The sequence below is a fragment of the Pan paniscus genome, chromosome X (genome assembly GCF_029289425.2).
Source record: "Pan paniscus chromosome X, NHGRI_mPanPan1-v2.0_pri, whole genome shotgun sequence".
Taxonomy (NCBI): Eukaryota; Metazoa; Chordata; class Mammalia; order Primates; family Hominidae; genus Pan; species Pan paniscus.
In genome coordinates, this window is record NC_073272.2 from 128,871,368 (window position 1) to 128,893,435 (window position 22,068).

The 22,068-nt window shown below is 36.0% G+C and overlaps 1 protein-coding gene across 6 annotated transcripts in view; it reads right to left on the minus strand.

The window, feature by feature from the left end:
* SMARCA1 (SWI/SNF related, matrix associated, actin dependent regulator of chromatin, subfamily a, member 1) overlaps positions 1-22,068 on the minus strand; it is a 79,169-nt gene that overhangs the window by 797 nt on the left and 56,304 nt on the right. For 4 of the 6 annotated variants that reach the window (XM_008972343.6, XM_034949435.3, XM_003818925.7 and 1 more), the window contains 4 exons: positions 21,205-21,337; positions 18,283-18,401; positions 17,959-18,171; positions 781-891 (listed from right to left, as the gene is read on the minus strand). In XM_008972343.6, coding sequence (XP_008970591.1) covers positions 781-891; positions 17,959-18,171; positions 18,283-18,401; positions 21,205-21,337 — 576 coding nt within the window. Of the gene's footprint in view, positions 1-749; positions 892-17,958; positions 18,172-18,282; positions 18,402-21,204; positions 21,338-22,068 lie in introns of all 6 variants that reach the window. The other 2 variants (XM_003818926.6, XM_003818924.7) reach the window with 1 other exon arrangement.

Below are 22,068 nucleotides of genomic sequence, written 5' to 3' on the forward strand. Positions count from 1 at the left end.
TATGAGTATATATTTTTTAAAAAACTTATGATAGGTTTTAACATACCATATTTCACATCTTCTATGATACACATTTCTTTCACATTTTAGCATCTCTGAAATCAGGATGCATCTTACAACTGATGACAAATTACACCTGGCAGCATTTTCCCTCAGTGGTACATAAAATAATGCTGTGTCTTACAACGGAAGGCATCTTAGATTCGATGAAATATGGCAGTTTACTTAACCACACTCAAATAATACGATCTATTAAAGAATATTTTAAATTACAGCTGTACAAAGCAACCTGACTGGATTAAAATCAAGTTATCCTATCAATTCAACAGTTCACTTATTACCAAGCAAAGCTTTGTTGTCTGCTCAGAGTTCCCATTTGTACTCATAATTCCACAAACATCAGAAAACTTACTTGATCAAATCAGAACTCCTAGTTTCAACTTCAGCCCCATCCCATCCCACCCCTACCCCTCTGCTACCCCCATGATAGCTCTAGTCTCAATTCAAAAGATTTCACTTGCATTATACTTCTGTTTAGATTCATGAGGAATTTTTTAAAATACTGAGCCTAGTTACTAGGGAGTTCCTAACCATATGTTCTACAAACAAATAAGAAACATGGTTGTGAAGTAATTCTTCTTCTGTCCAAAACAAATTAGCATTTCATAAAACCAGCTTTTATTAATAGCTATCACTATGGCATTAAACATAATATAGGCATTTTAATTATGTAAAAAAATGGGATCTACCTAAAAGTTAGGAAAATGCTGAAAATTTTACCATTGGAGTTTTAGTTGCCCGTTTCTTCTTTTCTGCTCTCTCTCTTTCCTCAATTTCCATATTTTCTTTCTCAATCAATGAAATCAGAGTGTTACAGCGTCTCTGGAATTCCTAAATGAAGTAATAAAGATTTTTAATTTCTGCAACCCAATCATTATCTTTAAAACGCTGACAACTATTTAACTGTATGATTTCTGTGGTATAGAATTTCCAAAACTGCTATTTTTCAGGACAATATTCACACAGGGTATTAATAGATTCCACCAAAATTAGGAGTGGGGGTAAATGTCATTTATGGATGACTGGTTAAACAAACCGTGATACATCCATATCATATAATATTACTCAGCAATAAAAAGGAAAGAACTATTAATACAGTTAACAATCTGAATGAACCTCAAGGGAATTATGCTAAGTAAAAAAAAAAGCTAATTTCGAAAGGTTACATACCATATTATTCCATTTATATAACATCCTTAAATGACAAAATTATAGAAAGAGAGAACAGATCAATGGTTGCCAGGAGCTAGGGAGAGGAGAGAGGGTGGGTGTGACTGTAAAGAGATAGCACAATGGAGTCTTATGGTGGTGGAGGTTACACAACTCTACACATGACAAAACTGCATTGAACTGCACACACACACACACACACACACACGAGCGCATGTATAACTGATGAAATCTGAACAAGCTCTATAGATTATACGAATGTCAATTTCCTGGTTGTGATATTTTACTATAGTTTTGCAAAATGTTACTATTGGGGAAAACTGGGTGAAGGGTGCATGAGACCTCCCTGTACATTTTCTTTACAACTTTTTGTGAATTTTCTTATTTCAAAATAAAAAGTTAACATAAATCACATTAAAAAAAATAAGGGGATGTTCTATGGTCAAAATAAGTTTTGGAAGTACCCAGTTTACAAAAGTTAAACAGATTTACTTATTACATGGCTTCTCAGAGCCTTTCAGTTCCCTATGTGCACTGTGAACCACTAGGTGGGGCGTACAGGATGCAGCATTTGTCAAAAATATTTAACCAACAGACTTTCTTCTCACCGGACATCTTGTGGGATCAGAGTTCTGGGGACCACATCACAGGAAACACTGCTGTATTTGTTAATTCAGAGCAAATAATACCTGAAAAGATTTCTACATTAACCTTGCCACTACCTATATTTCACTGTCAGCAAATCAATGCATGCAAACTATAAATACTTTTTACGAATGTATGGTGAACATTAAACATGATTCATTAATACAGAATATCATATATTATTAACCCTGTATACTTTGCTGTATTTTAAAGGTAAATAATGGTTTAATATCAAAGGATAAATAATATTTTAAAATATGATTCCTTTTCTGTATAAGCAAAAATGCCTGCCAGAATAGCTAAACACTCAAGTGAAAATGTAGGTTTACTGGCAATTAAGAACAACCCCAACACACACACACACAAATGGTCAAAGTACAGGAATAGAAAACTCACCAAAAAAAAAAGTCCAAACATTATAATCAAGTTTCACTGCAACTAATGACCAAAGAAATGCAAAGTAAAACAATGCCATCTTCATCAAATTAGCAATATGTACATGCTTGTGTGCATGTGCACATATATGGTATACATATCTGACATTGACAATAAGATGTTGAAACGGGAACTTTCATTCACTGATGATGAAATGTCAATGCTACTATCTGCTATGGACTGAGGTATGTCTCCGCAAAATTCATTTGAAGCCCTAACCTTCAATGTGACTGTATTTGAAGATGGGGACTTGTGACTGTATTTGAAGACGGGGACTTTAAGGAGGTAATTAAGGTTAAATGAGGTCCTATGGATGGAGCCCTAATCCAATAGGACTGGTGTCCTTGTAAGAAGTGGAAGAGACATCAAAGCTCTCCCTTTCTCTGCATGCACTCCAAGAATGGGCCATATGAGAATGCCACGTGCGGAAGGTGGCCATCTGCAAGCCAGGAGGAGAAGCCACACCAGAAACCAGCCCTGCTGGCACCTTGATCTTGAACTTTCAGTCTCCATAATGGTGAGAAAATAAATTCCTGTTGCTTAAGCCACTCAGTCTGTGGCACTCTGTTATGGCAGCCCAAGCGGACTAATACACTACCTTTCTTGAAAGCAAATTTGACATTTCAACGACGGATCTTAAAATTTTCACACCCTTTGACCTAGCAATTCCATTTCCAGAAATTTATTGTAAGGAAATAAGATGTATACGAAGATTTACAAAACAATGTTTAGAGCAGTGTTAAACTGGGAACTAACTAAAATTTTGGTAATCTGGAAACAGAATACACAGACACGTATTATTATTATATATATATATACACAGAAATAGCTAAAAGAATATTAACAATAATGTTACTAGTGGTTAACATCGGCTATCCCTAAGAGTAGGACTACTGATAACTTTTATTTTTCTCTTGATACTAGCCTGAATTCTCCAAATTTTCTGCAATGAACATTTAAGTCTTGGGCAATCTGTAACTTTTTAAGAATGGAAAATTGTTTAAAATTCAGTTTTATCTTTCCAAATAAAATCCAAAAAAAAAAATGGCATACAACATAGGAAATGTAAGATACAAAATAAGATCAACTATCCAGGCAAATGAATTTTAGGCTCTAAATGAAACCCAAAAGGAGGCAGAAAACCAGAGTCTAGCCAGAAAAAAATTGCTCATTAATGAATTACTGTTTACCTATTAAAAATACTCTAATGTAACACTGGCATGTTCAAGTTTCTTGTGTATCTTCAATCACCCAGGGTTAAATAATTTAGAAACAATAACTCTGAAATTTTCCTTACTTACCAAAACAATAGTGATATCTTTAGTATGCAGACCAAATATTCTCCATAGCTTCATTCAATAACACACATACAAATTAAACAGCATGTTATTCAATTTACCTATTATAGAAAAGGCTAAGTTGACCCTGATGAGATTTGATCGTTGGTTTCTAGGGAGACTAAATAGAGTCTTTATGTAAAGCTGACTCGTGAATCATTAAGCTATATCCTCTGGCTATTATTATTCTCAATAAGTAATAGTTGCTTGTGACTGGAGATATCTTTAGATATATATTCATGGTTCATGTGGGTGATTCAGAAAAAAAAAACTAATACTTTTGAGACAGCCTCCTAAGCAGGGAAGTAGAATACCTCAAAATGATTATAAATGGACTGTGTAATTAGTTCATACCTTCATTCCTTTTAACCTGTCAATAACTACTCCAGACAGAAAAATAATCTAAGATGCTACAGAAAGACATCAAGGAATGGACAAGTATAGGTGTTACCTTCCTATCACAGGTCATGTCATGTTCTCTATAGATACCAGCTCCATTTTTTTTTTTTTTTTTTTGAGACGGAGTCTCACTCTGTCACCCAGGCTGGAGTGCAGTGGCACGATCTCGGCTCACTGCAAGCTCCATCTCCCGGGTTCACGCCATTCTCCTGCTTCAGCCTCCCGAGTAGCTGGGACTACAGGCGCCTGCCACCACACCCGGCTAATTTTTTGTATTTTTAGTAGAGACAGGGTTTCACCATGTTAGCCAGGATGGTCTCGATCTCCTGATCTTGTGATCCACCCACCTTGGCCTCCCAAAGTGCTGGGATTACAGGCGTGAGCCACCACGCCCAGCCTCCATTTTTTTATTCTCATGCTTCATGACTGCCTAACGCAACATAAGTTATCATAAACAGAACACTAGCTAAAACTAGAAGTTAAAAGGAGAAAGGCTAGATTACCAATAAAAAATGACTCATTTATTGAATAAGTGACTATGAAATGACTATGAGAAATTTCATGATGTCAAAAGCACATTCTTTTTCTATAATTTCTCCTTTCATATATTCTCCTAGATTCTTGTACATCTTTATCTTCCTATTTTGTGGGGGATTACAGGGAATTGTTCATAGGACCTCAAACTGTTTCCACAATTGTATAGTCTAGTTATCTCTTTCTCTCACCATTTCCCCACACTGGATTTAAAAATGAAGTTGGAGAAAAACAGCACACAAGAGGAAAAGAGGAGATGCAAAAACAATAAAGACAACAGAAGAGAATAGGAAAATAACAAACGGAAAACTGCTCTGTAGTGTTAATAGTTGTGGCAAAAAATTCCTATGTTCAAATGTGTATGGGAAATGTTGGTTTTTTAAAATGTTACACAAATTTCTTTATGATAGGACTTCTCAGAGCTTTTAGCATTCTAATGCAGAGTGGAAATGTGAATGGCAGGATTCAGTATAATCAGCATGTCCCAACTCTATCTGAACACAGAACTCTTGTTCTGCAAATCATCTATTTGCACACCCTGGAACAACGTTTGGTAGAAATCAACTTGGGAAATGTTGCACAGCATGAGTGATGAATGAATACAGCTAAGTTAGGATCAAAGTACAGGCGTATCTCGTTTTACTGCACTTCACTTTACTGAGCTTCATAGATATTGTGCTTTTACAAATTGCAAGTCTCTAGCAACCCTACATTGAACAAGTCTATTGGTGCCATTTTTCCAAGAGGATATGTTTACTTCATGTTTCTGTGTCACATGTTGGTAATTCTCACAATATTTCAAAGATCATTATTATTATATCTGTTACGGTGACCTGTGATCAGTGAGCTTTTATGTTACTATCATAATCATATTGAGGTACCACGAATCACAACCATATTAGATGGCTAACTTTATTTATAAATCTTGTGTGTATTCTGACCACTCTACCAACCAGCCATTCCCCCAACTCTCTCCCTCCCTCACGCTTCTATTCCCTGAGACAAAATGATATAGAAATTGGGCTAATTATAAGTCTAAAATGGCCCCTAGGTGTTCAAATAAAAGGAAACGACTTACTTTAAATCAAAAGCTAGAAATGATTAAGCTTAGTGAGGAAGTTGAGACAGGCCAAAAGCTAGGCCTCTTGAGCTAAACAACTAGCCAAGTTGTGAATGCAAAGGAAACACTCTTGGAGGAAATTAAAACTGCTACTCCACTGGAAGCATTCCCTATGAAAACCAGCACAAGAGAGAGACAAGGATGCCCTCTCTCCCCACTCCTATTCAACACAGTATTGGAAGTTCTGGCCAGGGCAATCAGGCAAGAGAAAGAAATAAACGGTATTCAAATAGGAAGAAAGGAAGTCAAATTGTCTGTTTGCAGATGACATGATTGTACATTTATAAAACTCCATCGTCTCAGCCCAAAATCTCCTTAAGCTGATAAGCAACTTCAGCAAAGTCTCAGGATACAAAATCTGTGTGCAAAAATCACAAGCATTCCTATAAACCAATAATAGACAAACAGAGAGCCAAATCATGAGTGAACTCCAACTCACAATTGCTACCAGGAGAATAAAACACCTAGGAATACAACTTACAAGGGATGTGAAGGACCTCTTCAAGAAGAACTACAAACCACTCCTCAAGAAAATAAGAGAGGACACAAACAAATAGAAAAACATTCCATGCTTATGGATAGGAAGAATCTATATCGTGAAAATGGCCATACTGCCCAAAGTAATTTATAGATTAAATGCTATCCCCATCAAGCTACCATTGACTTTCTTCACAGAATTAGAAAAAACTACTTTAAATTTCATATGGAACCAAAAAAGAGCCCGTATAGCCAAGTCAATCCTAAACAAAAAGAACAAAGCTGGAGGCATCATGCTACCTGACTTCAAACTATACTACAAGGCTACAGTAACCAAAACAGCATGATATTGGTACCAAAACAGATATACAGACCAATGGAACAGAACAGAAGCCTCAGAAATAACACCACACATCTACAACCATCTGATCTTTGACAAACCTGACAAAAACAAGCAATGGGGAAAGGATTCCCTATTTAATAAATGGTGTTGGGAAAACTGGCTAGCCATATGCAGAAAACTGAAACTAGACCCCTTCCTTACACCTTATACAAAAATTAATTCAAGATGGATTAAAGACTTACACATAAGACCTAAAACCATAAAAACCTTACAAGAAAACCTAGGCAATACCATTCAGGACACAGGCTTGGGCAAAGACTTCGTGAGTAAAACACCAAAAGCAATGGCAACAAAAGCCAAAATTGACAAATGAGATCTAATTAAACTAAAGAGCTTCTACACAGCAAAAGAAACTATCCTCAGAGTAAACAGGCAACCTACAGAATGGGAGAAAATCTTTGCAATCTATCCATCTGACAAAGGGCTAATATCCAGAATCTACAACTTAAACAAATTTACAAGAAAAAAACCCAAACAACCCCATTAAAAAGTGGGCGAAGGATATGAACAGACACTTTTTATTATTATTATTATACTTTAAGTTCTAGGGTACATGTGCACAACGTGCAGATTTGTTACATATGTATACATGTGCCATGTTGGTGTGCTGCACCCATTAACTCGTCATTTACATTAGGTATATCTCCTAATGCTATCCCTCCCCCCATGAACAGACACTTTTCAAAAGAAGACATTTATGCGGCTAACAAACATAATGAAAAGGAGCTCATCATCACTGGTCATTACAGAAATGCAAATCAAAACCACACTGAGACACCATCTCACACCAGTTAGGGTGGCGATCATTAAAAAGTCAGGAATCAACAGATGCTGGAGAGGATGTGGAGAAATAGGAACACTTTTACACTGTTGGTGGGAGTGTAAATTAGTTCAACCATTGTGGAAGACAGTGTGGCAATTCCTCAAAGATCTAGAACCAGAAATACCATTGAACTCAGCAATCCCATTACTGAGTATGTACCCAAAGGATTATAAATCATTCTACTCTAAAGACACATGCACATGTATGTTTATTGCAGCACTTTTCACAATAGCAAAGACTTGGAACCAACCCAAATGCCCATCAATGATAGACTGGATAAAGAAAATGTGGCACATATACCCCCATGGAATACTACGCAGTCATAAAAAGGATGAGTTCATGGCCTTTGCAGGGACATAGATGAAGCTGGAAACCATCATTCTCAGCAAACTAACACAGGAACAGAAAACCAAACACTGCATGTTGTCACTCATAAGTGGGAGTTGAACAATGAGAACACATGGACACAAGGAAGGGAACATCACACACTGGGGCCTGTTGGGGGGGTGGGGGACTAGGGGAGGGATAGCATTAGGAGAAATACCTAATGTAGATGCTGGATTGATGGGTGCAGCAAACCACCATGGCACGTGTATACCTATGTAACAAACCTGCACATTCTGCACATGTATCCCAGAACTTAAAGTATAATTTAAAAAAAAAAAAAGTGCTACTCCATTGAACACACAAGTGATAAGAAAGCCAAACAGCCTTATTGCTAATATGGAGAAAGTTTTAGTGGTCTGGACAGATCAAACCAGCCACAACATTCCCTTAAGCCAAAGCCTCATCCAGAGCAAGATCCTAACTCTTCAATTCTATGAAGGCTGAGAGAGGTAAGGAAGGTGCAGAAGAAAAGTTTAAAGTTGGTGGAGGTTGGTTCATGAAGTTTATAGAAAGATGCTGTTTCCATAACATAAAAGTGCAAGGTGAAACAGCAAGTGCTGATGGAGAAGCTGCAGCAAGTTATCCAGAAAAATCTAGCTAAGATAATTGATGAAGGTGGCCACACTAACCAATGAATTTTCAATGGAGACAAAATACCCTAATATTAGAAGAAGATGCCATCTAGGACTTTCATAACTAGAGAGGAAAAGCGGATGCCCAGCTTCAAAGCTTCAAATGACAGGTTTATTCATTAGGGGCTAATGCAGCTGGTGACTTTAAATTGAAACCAATGCTCATTTATTATTCTGAAAATCCTAGGGCTCTTAAAAATTATGCTAAATCCACTTTACCTTAGCTCTAGAACTGGAACAACAAAGGCTGGGGTGACAGCAATATTTATAGTATGAAGTATTTATACTTTAAGCCCATGTTGAGACCCTACTCCTCAAAAAAAAGATTCTTTTTAAAATATTATTGCTCTTTGACAATGCACCTGGCCACCCAAGAGTTCTGATGGAGATAATGTATAAGGATATTGAGGTTTTTCATGCCTGTTAACACAACATTCATTTACAGCCCATGGATCAAAGAGTAATTCTGACTTTCAAGTCATATTATTTAAGAAATACATTTCATAAGACTATAGCTGCCATAAATAGTGATTACTCTGATGGATCTGGGCAAAGTCAATTGAAAACCTTCTGGAAAGGATTCATCGTTCTAGATGCCATTAAGAACATTCGTGATTTATGGAAGGAAGTCAAAATGCCAATATTAACAAGAGTTTAGAAGAAGGTGATTCCAGTCCTCATGGATGACTTTGAGGGATTCAAGACTTTAGTGGAGGAAGTCACTGCAGATGTGGTGAAAATAGCAAGAGAACTAGAATTAGAAGTGGAGCCTGAAGATGTGACTGAAATGCTGCAATTTCATGATAAAACTTGAGTGGATGAGGAGTTGCTTCTTATGGATGAACAAAGAAAGTGGTTACTTGGGAAGGCATCTACTCCTGGTGAAGATGCTGTGAACGTTGTTGAGATGACAACAAAGGATTCAGAATTATACATAAAATTAGTTAATAAAGCTTTGGCAAGATTTGAGGGGACTGACTCCAATTTTGAAAGAAGCTCTACTGTAACATGCTATCAAACAGCATCACATGCCAAAGATAAATCTTTTGTGAAAGGAGGAGTCAATCAATGTGGCACACTTCATTGTTGCCTTCTCTGAAGAAATTGCCACAGCCACCCCAACCTTCAGCAACAACCACCCTGATCAGTCAGCAGCAATTCACACTGAGGCAAGACCATCCACCAGCAAAAAGATTACAACTTGCTAAAGGCTCGGATGATTGTTAACCTTTTTAAGCAATAAAGTATTTTTTAATTAAAGTAAGTACTTTTTTAGACATAATGCTATTGCTCGCCTTATAGACAAAACTTTTATATGCACTGAGAAACCAACAAATTCATGTGACTTGCTTTACTGTGATATTTGCTTTATTGTAGTGTTCTGGAACTGAACCTGAAATATGTCCAGTGTGTGACTGTGTAAAGAAACTGGGAACTAAGAACAAAGAACTTAAAAATTTTACTTAATTCCATTGACAAAAGGACCTTATAAACAATTTTTGAGCAGGAGGAGTGATGTAATCAAAAGTGTACTTTGTACTCAGAAATCTTTTCTTGACACAGAGTTCATAAAATCATAAACTCGCAAGATGAGAAAGGAACTTTTAAGTCATTCAGGTTGATGCTTGAATCCCTACTACTAGGTCCTTGCTAATTAGTTGTACAGCCTGTCTGAATTCTTCCAATGATGGAGTACTCACTACCTCACAAGGCTGGCTATTCCAACTTCAGACAAGTTAAAAATGTTCCTTTATGCAAAGCTACAATTTGCTACCTCATGGTTTCCAAAAATTGGTTGTAGGTCTAACTTTTGTAGACATTAGAGAACAAGCTGATTTCCTATTCCATATGACAATCTTTCACATGTTTCAAGGAAGTTCCCATGCCTCAATCACAGTCACCCCTAGGTCCCCAAATACCCCTCTTTAAGGCTAAATATCCTCTCCCTTTATACACCCATCCTTCACTTAACCCTTTTCTTAAAGAATTGCGTAACACTTATATCAACCCTTGGTTATAATTCTTTCCACCTTTCTTACACATACTTTTAAGCCAGGTGTTGGTATATTGTTTCAATAAAGAGCCTGATAGCAAATATTTTTGACTTTTGCAGACCACACAATCTGTCACAACTATTTAGCTCTGCCATTGTAGCACGAAAACAGCCAAAGACAATACATAAACAAATGTGTGTCCATTTTCCAAGAAAATCTTACTTATGAACCCTAGAATGTGAATTTTGTATCATTTTCACATGTTGCAAAATATCCTTCTTCTTTTGATTTTTTTAGCCACTAAAAAATATAAAAGTCATTCTTTGCTTTCAGGCCACACAAAAACAGGTGGGGGGCCACAGTTTGCAAGTCCTGTTTTAAGCTACAGACTTAGCTTCACTTTAAACAAAATTGTGCTGCCTTGGTTCTCCATACTTTTTTAATGGTTTATGATTCTATTCAATGCAAAGTCACTCAAGTTTCAATTTTTGAATACTAGGATATGTATCTCTACCTTTAATAAATGATGTAATGTTTGCAGTGAGCGGCACTGCCCCTTAGTGTGTGGTGAATATCAATCATCCTGGGCACTAAGTTCAAATATCCTTTGCTCCAATACTCAGCTTCAAAGCATCAATTCAAAGGGCAGAGAAAGCATCAGTAGACTTGAAGTGACTTATTGAAAGAGATTAAAGAGACTCCACATTACATTTCCTATGTACTAAAATCCTAGACACTAAGCCTACCTAAGTCTGAATGACAGAAGGTCTGCGCCTGTTATGGTTGAAAGTCAAAAGCAGCTGAATGAGCAAGGGCACACAAAAAACTCCACTCCGCATTTGTGCCTCTGAATTTGTAGGTAAAGTTCTATGAGGTCAGAATTTTCTTCTACAGCTCTTAGTAAAACAAAATGGACATTGCTTCACCTTTGCTCTTTTTTAATCGATGTCTTCACCTATACATTCTGCAGTATATTTCCCAGGTTCCTAGTCACTTTTGAATCTCTATCATACTAACGAAAAGCAATGGCAGTCTATACTAGAATGCACACAGGCAGTTATATGAGAGTTAATATTCAAATAAACATATCCTACATTTCACAAACAAGTATTAAATGTTATGATGCTTTTACGTAACTGCTGCTGCTTAAGCATTGCTATTTAGAAAATACTGTATCACTGGGCACAGTGGCTCACACCTGTAATCCCAGCACTTTAGGAGGCTGAGGCGGGCAGATCATGAGGTCAAGAAATCGAGATCATCCGGGCCAACATGGTGAAACCTCATCTCTACTAATAATACAAAAATCAGCTGGGCGTGGTGACACATGCCTGTAGTCCCACCTACTGGGGAGGCTGAGGCAGGAGAATCACTTGATCCCAGGAGGCAGAGGTTGCAGTGAACCGAGATTATGCCACTGCACTCCAGCCTGGCAACAGAGCAAGACTCCGTCTCAAAAAAAGAAAATGTATCACTTCCTCACAAGATAACGCATAAGAATAAATACCTTAAATGAACTCCTGTTAGTGCATTAATTGTATTTCATGTCAGATTGTTACAACAGTTCAAGGTACCAAATCGAACACTACTGCTGCATAATAAAACATATGACATTTATAACTGGCTATTCAAGCTTATGAATAAATAAAAGCTGCAGGGATGATAGCCAAATAAAGTCTAACCTTAGAAAAAGGTAGATTAAAGGAAAAGTAAAATGAACTCCAACCCACTGGCATATTTGCTCGCATTCTATCCAAATCTGGTCCAACTGTAGGAGTCTATGGGATAGAAGCAAACTTAAATACAACAGTTCTATGCCCATTTATTCACTGAACGCCTACTCTGGGTCACGTGCTATGCTGGTCTCTTTAAATACAACTATTAATAATTGTGGCCGGGCACAGTGGCTCATGCCTGTGATCCTGATACTTTGGGAGGCCGAGGCAGGAGGACTGCTTGAGCCCAGGTGTTCAAGACCAGCCTGGGCAACACAGTGAGACCCCGTCTTCATAAAAACTAAAAAAGCCAGCTGCGTGCAGTGACACGCGCCTGTAGTCCTAGCTACTCAGGAGGCTGAGGTGGGAGGTTCGCTTGAGTCCAGGAATTTGAGGCTTCAGTGACCCATGATCATGCCACTGCACTCCAGCTGGGCAAGAAAAAGACCCTGTTTCAAAAAAAAAATTTAATAAGAAAAGAACATTTTAGTCTTTTAAGTGCATGAGGAGGTAATAAACTCCTAAGTGCATAAATATGTGGTTTTAAATATTTTAATTCTATAGTCAAGAAGAACCCATCAGTACATTTTACAGTTTATTAATTTTACCAATCATGTATTAATTCATATTTTTCATATTCTACTAAGAATGTAATGCTCTAAAATATCAATATTAGGCCGGGCACGGTGGCTCATGCCTGTTATCCCAGCACTTTGGGAGACCGAGGTGGGAGGATCACTTGAGGTCAGGAGTTCAAGACCAGCCTGGCCAATATGGTGAAATCCCATCTCTACCAAAAATATTAAAAATTAGCTGGTCGTAGTGATGCGCAACTGTAATCCCTGCTACTCGGGAGGTTGAGGCACGAGAATCACTTGAACCTGGGAGGCGGAGGTTGCAGTGAGCCAAGAAAAAAAAAAATTAGCTGTTATCACACAATTAAGTACTAACATGGAAATTAAAAATCATGAGTAGCTGTCTTTCCTTATGAAATTTCCTAGACTACACTCCATAAGCAGCAAATAGAAGTGTTACTGTGACTATAGAACAAGTTGGCAATTTTTTAATTTGACTGTCATTTTTCTAAAGTATCTGTAAAGAAAATCCATTTCTGACTGGACTGATAATTTATAAAATATCCTGTGCTGAACCAATACTAATTAACATTTAATACCTCCTGATAAGCCAAAAACAGGGAAGTTAATAAAGGGCTAAAGCAATATTTTCTAAAAAGTATTTTTTTCCTACAATTCTAATGGAGAATGTCATTTTCTTACCTTTTAAATAGAAAACACTTTCATTTATAATAAAGCTGTGATTTGAAAACAAGCAGTAATAACACAATTTTCATTACATTGTATACCATACCACAGTATGTGATTCTCTTTCTGAGATGCTATCAGAAAAATGCATTGAAACTACTACAAAAGATATGGTAATTGTAATGACTAATTACTAATACTCGGATTCAACTCTAATATATACAAGGCCACAAGCAATGCACACACAGGCTCTTGAGCTGGCTGGAAAAGGAAAAAGCTCCCCAGAGGTTAAAAGGTTAGAATTTTTTTTTAACTAAAATTAAGAGTCAAAGCAGCCCTGCAAATAATGCAATAAATGGTTCTATCAAGAAATGTTCCTTATTTCAGAGAGTTAAATTCTGCTTTTTCTACTTTAAGTACTTAGAAGGACCTAAGAAGGTACAAGGAATTACTGATTGAATTTTGGGTACTCTTTCCACATGTCCTTTGCAGTAAACTGACTAATGTGCTAGATCTTTTGGACTTCTTAGATTCTTCTAGAATCTCCCAGTCACGTTTAGTCGTCACTCAATGAACAGAGATACTCTCCTGACATTCATTTCCTAAAAGGAGTGGCAAGAAAATTAAGCTAATGTTGGTAAAGGGATTGGCAAGCATTATATAAAAGGTACTACATAAATACAAAGTATTACTTCCTCTTATGGTTATTTGATAAAGGTCCTTTTAACTCTGATAAGTTTTTGACTATCCTAAGACTATGACCTCATTCTAAGATGGTTTTCTTAGAAAGAAAATGGTAGGGCAATTCATATGCTCTGAGCTTAAAAAGCTAAGTTGATCATATCCTTCCTACTTGTTTATGTAGTTCAATAGAGACTGATTACTTACTTAAAGACCACACAAATTCTCAGAGAAAGAAATCACAATCCTTTTAGCACAGAGAAATTGAACTGAAACTCATTTTCTCTTTTGTATAGCTAGCATTTTTTAATGAAAAAGAGCCTCAAAGAAATCTGCAACCTTTAGCTGAAGGCTTTCAAAGTGAGGCATATTTAGAAGCGGAAGTTCGTGCCTTTATGATTGTTAGTTAAGTCAGGAGCCATGAATTCAGTACTTTGAGATCTCTGAATCAAATATAACTATTAAGGTTTCTACTTTTTATAAGATGCATTTCACACTATTCATGTCTCTGAGAAAGAAAAGAGTCATCTTTAAGCCAGATCGTTTTTAAAGGTATCTTTAGTAAGCTAAGTTCAATCATTAGTAAGATTTTCATTTGAACACAGTGACACACTCACATAATGAATCAAATTACATTCTCTGTAGTTCTAAGATGGGATTTTTCAATGAAACAACTTCTTTGTATTTCAGAAATCACAAGTGCCTCTTTCAAAGGGGGCAGTTTCTCTTCCTAGATTGTGAATGTGATTCACTATACAGAAGAGTTACTAAAAATGAAAGGGGGAAAGAAGATCATCAAGAACCATCAATCCATTTCTATAATTTCCTAATTGTTGAAATTATCATGAAATATTCTAAAAAGAAGTTCCAAATGTATGTGTGTTTTAAAATACATTATTTATACTCTAAATCCAGAATTATAAGCAAAAATTATTATAAGCAAAAATTATCCATTAACTAGAAGGGAAATAAAAATTTAATACGATAGAAAAAGTAATAAATAAAACTTTTCAATTAAAATATTTAAATATAAAATAAACTACTGCATGTTTCTGAAGATTGTTCAGAAATAATAAATTCCACTTTCTAGAAGGTAATTGAAGACAGAAATGTCTTCATTTTTAACAGAAAAAGATTTCATTTTATGATCATTTAAATAGTTAATATGTGCTTTTTGGAAAACATAACTGAGATTTACATTTCTCGGTAAAGAAAGAGTACAGAGGTAAATGTTTTGTAAAAAGAAGATGGAGGAAAAACAGATTTTTTACAAGGGAGTTCAGAGACATCTAGTGGTTGGTAATATTATACTAGATTTTTTTCTTAGAAAATAAAATAAGGTTATGTAGTTCCACAGTCGTGTTCATATTATAAATAGCGTAAGATTTTCCTTGCACTTTGAATGTGTTTCGTCCTACTGGTTTAATGATTCCAGAAACTGAAAACAGCATTAAGCTCTCAACCTTTTAAAAAATTAGCAAAATATCACTGAAATAAAAACTCAAAATTCAATAACTGTTCTATCACAGAAAAGGGTATGTATATTCTAAAACATGATTAACTGACAAATGCAGGTAGGCATTTGTCTTCTACAAGCTGTTAGTGGTGCTCTAAATTAAATCATTACATGTATAAAACCCCAAATGGCTAAAAGATTTATCCTGCATGGCTTTTAAAAGGAGTTCTCTGCTAAACATAGTCATAGATTCACTGTGCTAAAGGGGACCTTAAAAGGCCAAGTAACTCACTGCCAATGTCTTCAGAGAGTCAAAATAGAATGCCACTTTCAAAGGCTAATGAAAAGCTATTCTACATTGTTCTTCAATAATCTATTTCAATGATCCAAAGAACTCTATAAAACAACTCTTCCCTATATCCAACCTCAGTCCTTCAAGCTACAGATTACCTCTTTATCTTTTTTATTCTTTTCTTAATTCTTCCTACTGTACCTTGCTAACATATATATCTTTTCATATTCTTTTGTACAAGTATAGCACTTTACATTTATCCCTATTAAATGTCATGTTTGCTGGGCGCGGTGGTTCACGCCTATAATCCCAGCACTTTGGGAGGCTGAGGCAGGTGGATCACATGAGATCAGGAGTTCGAGACCAGCCTGGCCAACATGGTGAAACCCCATCTCTACTAAAAATACAAAAGTTAGCTGGGCGTGGTGCAGGTGCCTGTAATACCAGCTACTCGAGAGGCTGAGACATGAGAATTGCTTGAACCCGGGAGGTGGAGGTTGCAGTGAGCCAAGACTGCACCACTGCACTCCAGCCTGGGTGACAAAGAGTGAAACTCCATCTCAAAATAAATAAATACCTACATACATACAAAAATAAATAAAATAAATAAATGTTGTGTTGCTGGATTCAACTGATCCATCATTCCAACTACTCTAGCTTCTTCTGGATCATGGCTTGGTCTAAAATATTTGCTAGCTCTCCAAGCATATGCCATTCATAAATTTGATGGACATACTCCACACACTCTAAATTTGTGTTAAAGTTTTAACAAATATGTGATCTTCTAAAGCATCTGCCAAAATTAATGTCTTCACTACAGTAACCCAGATTTTTCCTTTCCTTTTATTCAACTTGAACTGAAAATATAAAGTGAGTCAAGCAAAATATTAAGCATTGTTTCACACTCAGTCAACTTTTGGACAAAAAGATATTTATGATAGGTAGCAGCTAAGAAAAATGTATCCTATTTTATGACTAGTCACAAAAACATTGTTTGCATTGTTAGTTTCTGGTTGCTTTTAATTTTTAGGCTGCATAAATTATTTTGTCTTAATTACCTTGGCTGACAAAAGATTAACAATGCCAACATTAAAAATGTGTTGCATGTATTTCAAAATCATCATGAACACCACTGCTAAGTAGGACTAGAATAGGAACACAGTTCACATTAGAAAGTAATGGAGGAAATCACATAAGCTAAAATAAAATATCTCTTCAACTTAAATATTCTGTTTCCTAATAAAAAACTCAACTTAGGCAACAACTCCTTTTCATTAAAAGTCCATCTTTAAGTCATTCGCATAGTCTCAAGCATAACCTGCTTAATTACAAAGGGGAAAACATAACTCTAAAGCGGAGAGCTCTGAAGATCATCACATTAACAAGTGACCAAACTTAGCATCACCAACAGTGTGACAACATGACATAATGTGCCTTCTGATGGGATGCAATAAAAAATACATAACATCACTTCCACAGCACTCTTGCCAAATACGTTGAACCTGAATCTTACAATGAGTAATGAGGTAAATCCACAATGTGGGACATTCTACAAGACAACTAGCCTGGACACCTTTAAAAAGTGATGATCACGAAAACCAAAAGGTTGTGGATTAAAAGAGATTAAAGAGACCCAACAACGAAATGTAATGTGTGAAACTTGCAGGATCTTCAATTTTTAAAAAACAGCTATAAAGGGCATTTTGGGGGCAACTGGAAAAGCTTATACATAGACTGTACACTAAATGACATTACTGAATCAATGTTTTCAGGTGGGATTGTGGTTATGTAAGAAAATGTCATTATTCTTAGGAGATACATGCTTAAGTATTTAGAGATGAACACTCACATTGTCTGTAATTTTCAAATGGTTCATAAATATAGTTAAGTATACTTATAAAATATAGATACGCATTTCAGAATATAGAATATAGATGTCCCCGTATTTTTTATACAAAATATAGATTCTGCACGTATATATAGGTGCTACGTATGTATACATATACACAGAGAGAGAGAGAGAGAGAGCGCCAATGTGTCAAAATGTTAATTGGAGAATCTAGGTGAAGGATATATGGCATCTGAAATTTTTCAAAATAAAAAGTTGGAGGAAATCGGTAAGAAAGGAATACATACCATGGCAGTCCTAGACTTGATAAACCAGTCAAATCTAAACTGGGGAGCATTTCGTACACACTGTCTTAATTCTTCATATACATTTTCTCTATCAAAGCCCATTTTGTGTAACATACAAATCAAGAATCTATCTTCTTCCTCAGTATAGTTCTTTCCTTTGCTGGTTCCATACTGAATGCGCAACTGATGAAATGGAGCCTTGTATCTTGCAATCTGTGTATTTAAACAAAATAGTGCTTTTAATTGAATGTGCAGTAAGAAGTCAAAGCTGACCACTATTTCAATTAAAACGATCTAATAATAATTTGACATAAAACATAGTACTTTGGCATCCAGGGCTTTCTTGATACTGATCCTTCGTTGAATTCTTGCTTCTCCACGTTCAATTTGAGCCATAATTTTCTCAATGTCCTGTAATTCATTGCAACGTTCCCAAAATACAGCTGAAAAACAGAGTTATTTCTTTAAAATCCTATCATTTAAGCAAATAAATCCAAGGAATTGTAGAATAAGGAATTAATAGGAAAGAATACAATGAGCTTGTACTTCTTAAAATTAAGATTCAGATTAATCTTATATATATAATATGTTAAATTATTAAATACTACTAACTTTTCACTTAAAAATAAGACCTCAAAACAAGGTTTTAGGTTAGCAATTTTCCTTCATGAAATAGTACGGAGTCTTACGATCCATCCCAAATGACTAGGATTTCAAAAGATGATGCAGATACTGATTTAAGCTAGGCTTTTTACTCAAACATGATAGAAAAGGGACCAAACACATAAAGTGACACAGGAGAGAGTAATATATAAACAGTGAATATAGCTTCCTAGCATGCGAAAACAATTATGGGCCAGGCACAGTGGCTCACACTGTAATCCCAGCACTTTGGGAGGCTGAGGCGGGCAGATTGCCTGAGGTTGGGAGTTTGAGACCAGCCTGGCCAACATGGTGAAACCTCATCTCTACTAAAAATACAAAAATTAGCTGCACATGGTGGTGCGTGCCTGTAATCGCAGCTACTCGGGAAGCTGAGGCGGGAGAATTGCTTGAACCCGGAAAGTGGAGGTTGCAGTGAGCCGAGATCGCGCCACTGCACTCCAGCCTGGGCGATTAAGTGAGACTCCATCTCAAAAACAAACAAATAAACAAAAAACCCAAGCTATTATGAACAGGTTGTTCAAATTTTTTTCTATGGAGCAGCCATTTCTCTTGAAATTGTCATTTGCTTTTGGAATCACTCACTAATCATCTTACGGTATTTCCAATGACCAGTAGTGTGTTTTTAAACTTACTTGGAATACCCTTTTCTCATAAAAAAAAAAACACCTCATTGGGATTTTAATTGCATACACACTGAAAAACATTCCAAGTCACTCAACCAAATTTTATAGATGAGCCAAATAATCTGGCTGTATTAATATGTCACATGACTTCAATGAAAGGCCTTTTAATGACATACTCCACATCCTCAAGCTTTTCATTTTTAGAGCCTATCAAGAAAGGTATGTGAGCACTCTGATTTTTATAAGCACCTGTGTTCATTTACTCATTCACTCACATATTCATTCAACAAATATTTAAACACTTGCTATGTACAAGATACTGTATATTCATGGGTGGTCAATTGTACACATTTCTTCTCTTACTGTAACCAACTACAACAAACTCATTGCAATCTCCTCACCCTGTGACATGGCCCCCAACCTGGCAGGCAGCAATTAAATAGTCCTGAGCTAGTCATGCCACTTGGCTTGGTGTCAAATTTGAAAGAAAGTCTGACAGGATCATCTTTTTAAATCACATTTTTTTCTTGCAACTTCACATACACCGATGTTATCTCCCTGCCTATCTTCTGAAGAAAATTCTTCTTAAAAATCTCTCTGCACATATCCTTTTACATTCTTTTCATTCAACTCTTGATGCTAAAATTTCTCTCTTCAATCTGTTTTTTCCCCTAAGCCTCCAAATGCCCTAAATTTATGTGCTAAATGTTCAGAGTAATAGTAATATCATGCTGGTATGAAGGAAAAGGAAGTTCATAAACTTAATGTTATATGTAATAAAAACTCAATACAACTGACCTCTGAAGTCCCCCAGAAGACTCTTTTAGATTTCCAGAAGAAAAAAAAAATCTCTCTAATTAAATCTGGATTTCTTCAAGCACTAGCATGCTAGATAAATTAAAAGCTGTTCCTAGCTATTATTAATCTTTAGTATATTTATTGGTACTGTAATGTTTCTTTCCTACTATTGCAAAAACAGAATTTCAGTGGTAGGGTTAAATAGATTTGGGGCAGGGGCTATCATAGAAACTTAAACCTACTTTGTAAACTTAAACCTACTTTGCCATTGTTTCAATGACAAAAAATGCTCTAGATTCTAAACATCTTGTTTCAAATTATAAGTTTAAGAGCTGAACCTATTTGGAAGTTAGAAAAGTCCCATGTACTACATATAGAAAACTTGCTAGACATATTTACCTATTTTTAATAAGATTTCTGGATAGCTAAACACGAAGAGGTTTCGCCCAGGGAGGGCACCAAAGCGCTGCGCCCTCTTGGCCCATACCTTGCCCTACACGCTTCATCTGTATCCTTTACAATACCCTTTATAATAAACCAGTAAGTGTAAAAAAAAATCCATATGCTTCAGCAGCTAAACTGATTCTGGTCGAGCTCAACAACACAGGTGAGTAAGAGAGGGAGAGGATTTGAGGACCAGTTAACAGATTGATTAAAGCAATCTTTTCAGCTCTACGCCCGCTAGCCCCAAGTTAATGGGACCCACAGGAACTCTCTGGAATAGGGTGGAACTCTGAGGGTGTTTGAGCATCTAAATGGGCCTGACAGGAACTCTCTACTTTAAGGACGACCTAGAAAGAAAGGCACGAATTCAATCCACTGAATGTGAATCTCAGAACTGAACCAGAAGACCAAATTCCAGAGGTTGGAAGGTGGGAAACTAATTTTGTCAATGCTTATCCAAGAGCCACCCTTGTTTTATCAGAGCTTTATTTGCCTCTTTTAGCTAGGTGATAGAGACAATAGCAGTCAGTTTGTTAGGCTAAATCTTATAACCCTTCTTATAACCTTTTCATAGAAATACAATTATAGTTTATACTCTCATCTATGTCTTATTCATAAAAGTTTAAAACATCTCTGAACAAAGGTACAATTAAATTGATGCTAAATAAATGAATAACGTTAAAATACAACACCATGTTTCAAATTATATACAAACCTGAATACTCCATGACCTCCTCAGGGGATTTGCCCTCTACCTCTCGAGCTATGTTATCAATGTCATCTCTTCCATATTTCTCATTAGCTTTAATAAACTGGTTAAAATCTCGTTTAGTCCAGTTTGTGAAACCCTGTGAACAAAAAGTTAAGCATTATCAATAGAGGTTAAATTAATAAATCCATTTATTGCCCTATTTACTTCTATACAATGATACATTAAAAAACACTTTAAAAGACTTAAAATGTTTCTCCTTATAAAATTGCACATATTTTATGTTGGAATCAAAAGTTGAGTGAGAGTTGTTATAGAAATAACTGCTTTTCTATTACAAAGAGAATGTTGATACATAGTTCTAAGATCTTCTGTAGTTTTTAATTTCATATTTTATAGATGCCTACATTAAAATACAAATGCATGAAAATAAAAATGCTAATATAAATGCTGAAGTCGTGATATTCTAGTACTTCAATGATTTTTTTCACAGATCTGTTCCTACATAAATTAAAAGAGAGAAATGTGGATGCACTAAATCAAAAGAACACTGAGGAATAACCAAAAGATAATGCAAAAAAAAATTGTAGCTCTTTACATCATTCTGAACTAGTGTGAATAAATAATTTCTGTTCTAAATTATGTTCATAAATAGAACTTCTACAAGCAGAACGTTATTGGAGCCACTCAATTTCTTTACTAAAACATAAAACACTTTAGCCAGTGTTTTAAATTCCCTTGGCGTTATTAGCATGTCTGTGAAGTCACAAGACCAAGAATTTGTCTTCCACTCCTCGAGCCCCAACTCACATAAATGTGATACTCCAGACATTGCAAAACTCTATCCCTGGCTTTTAGTTGATAAAGATT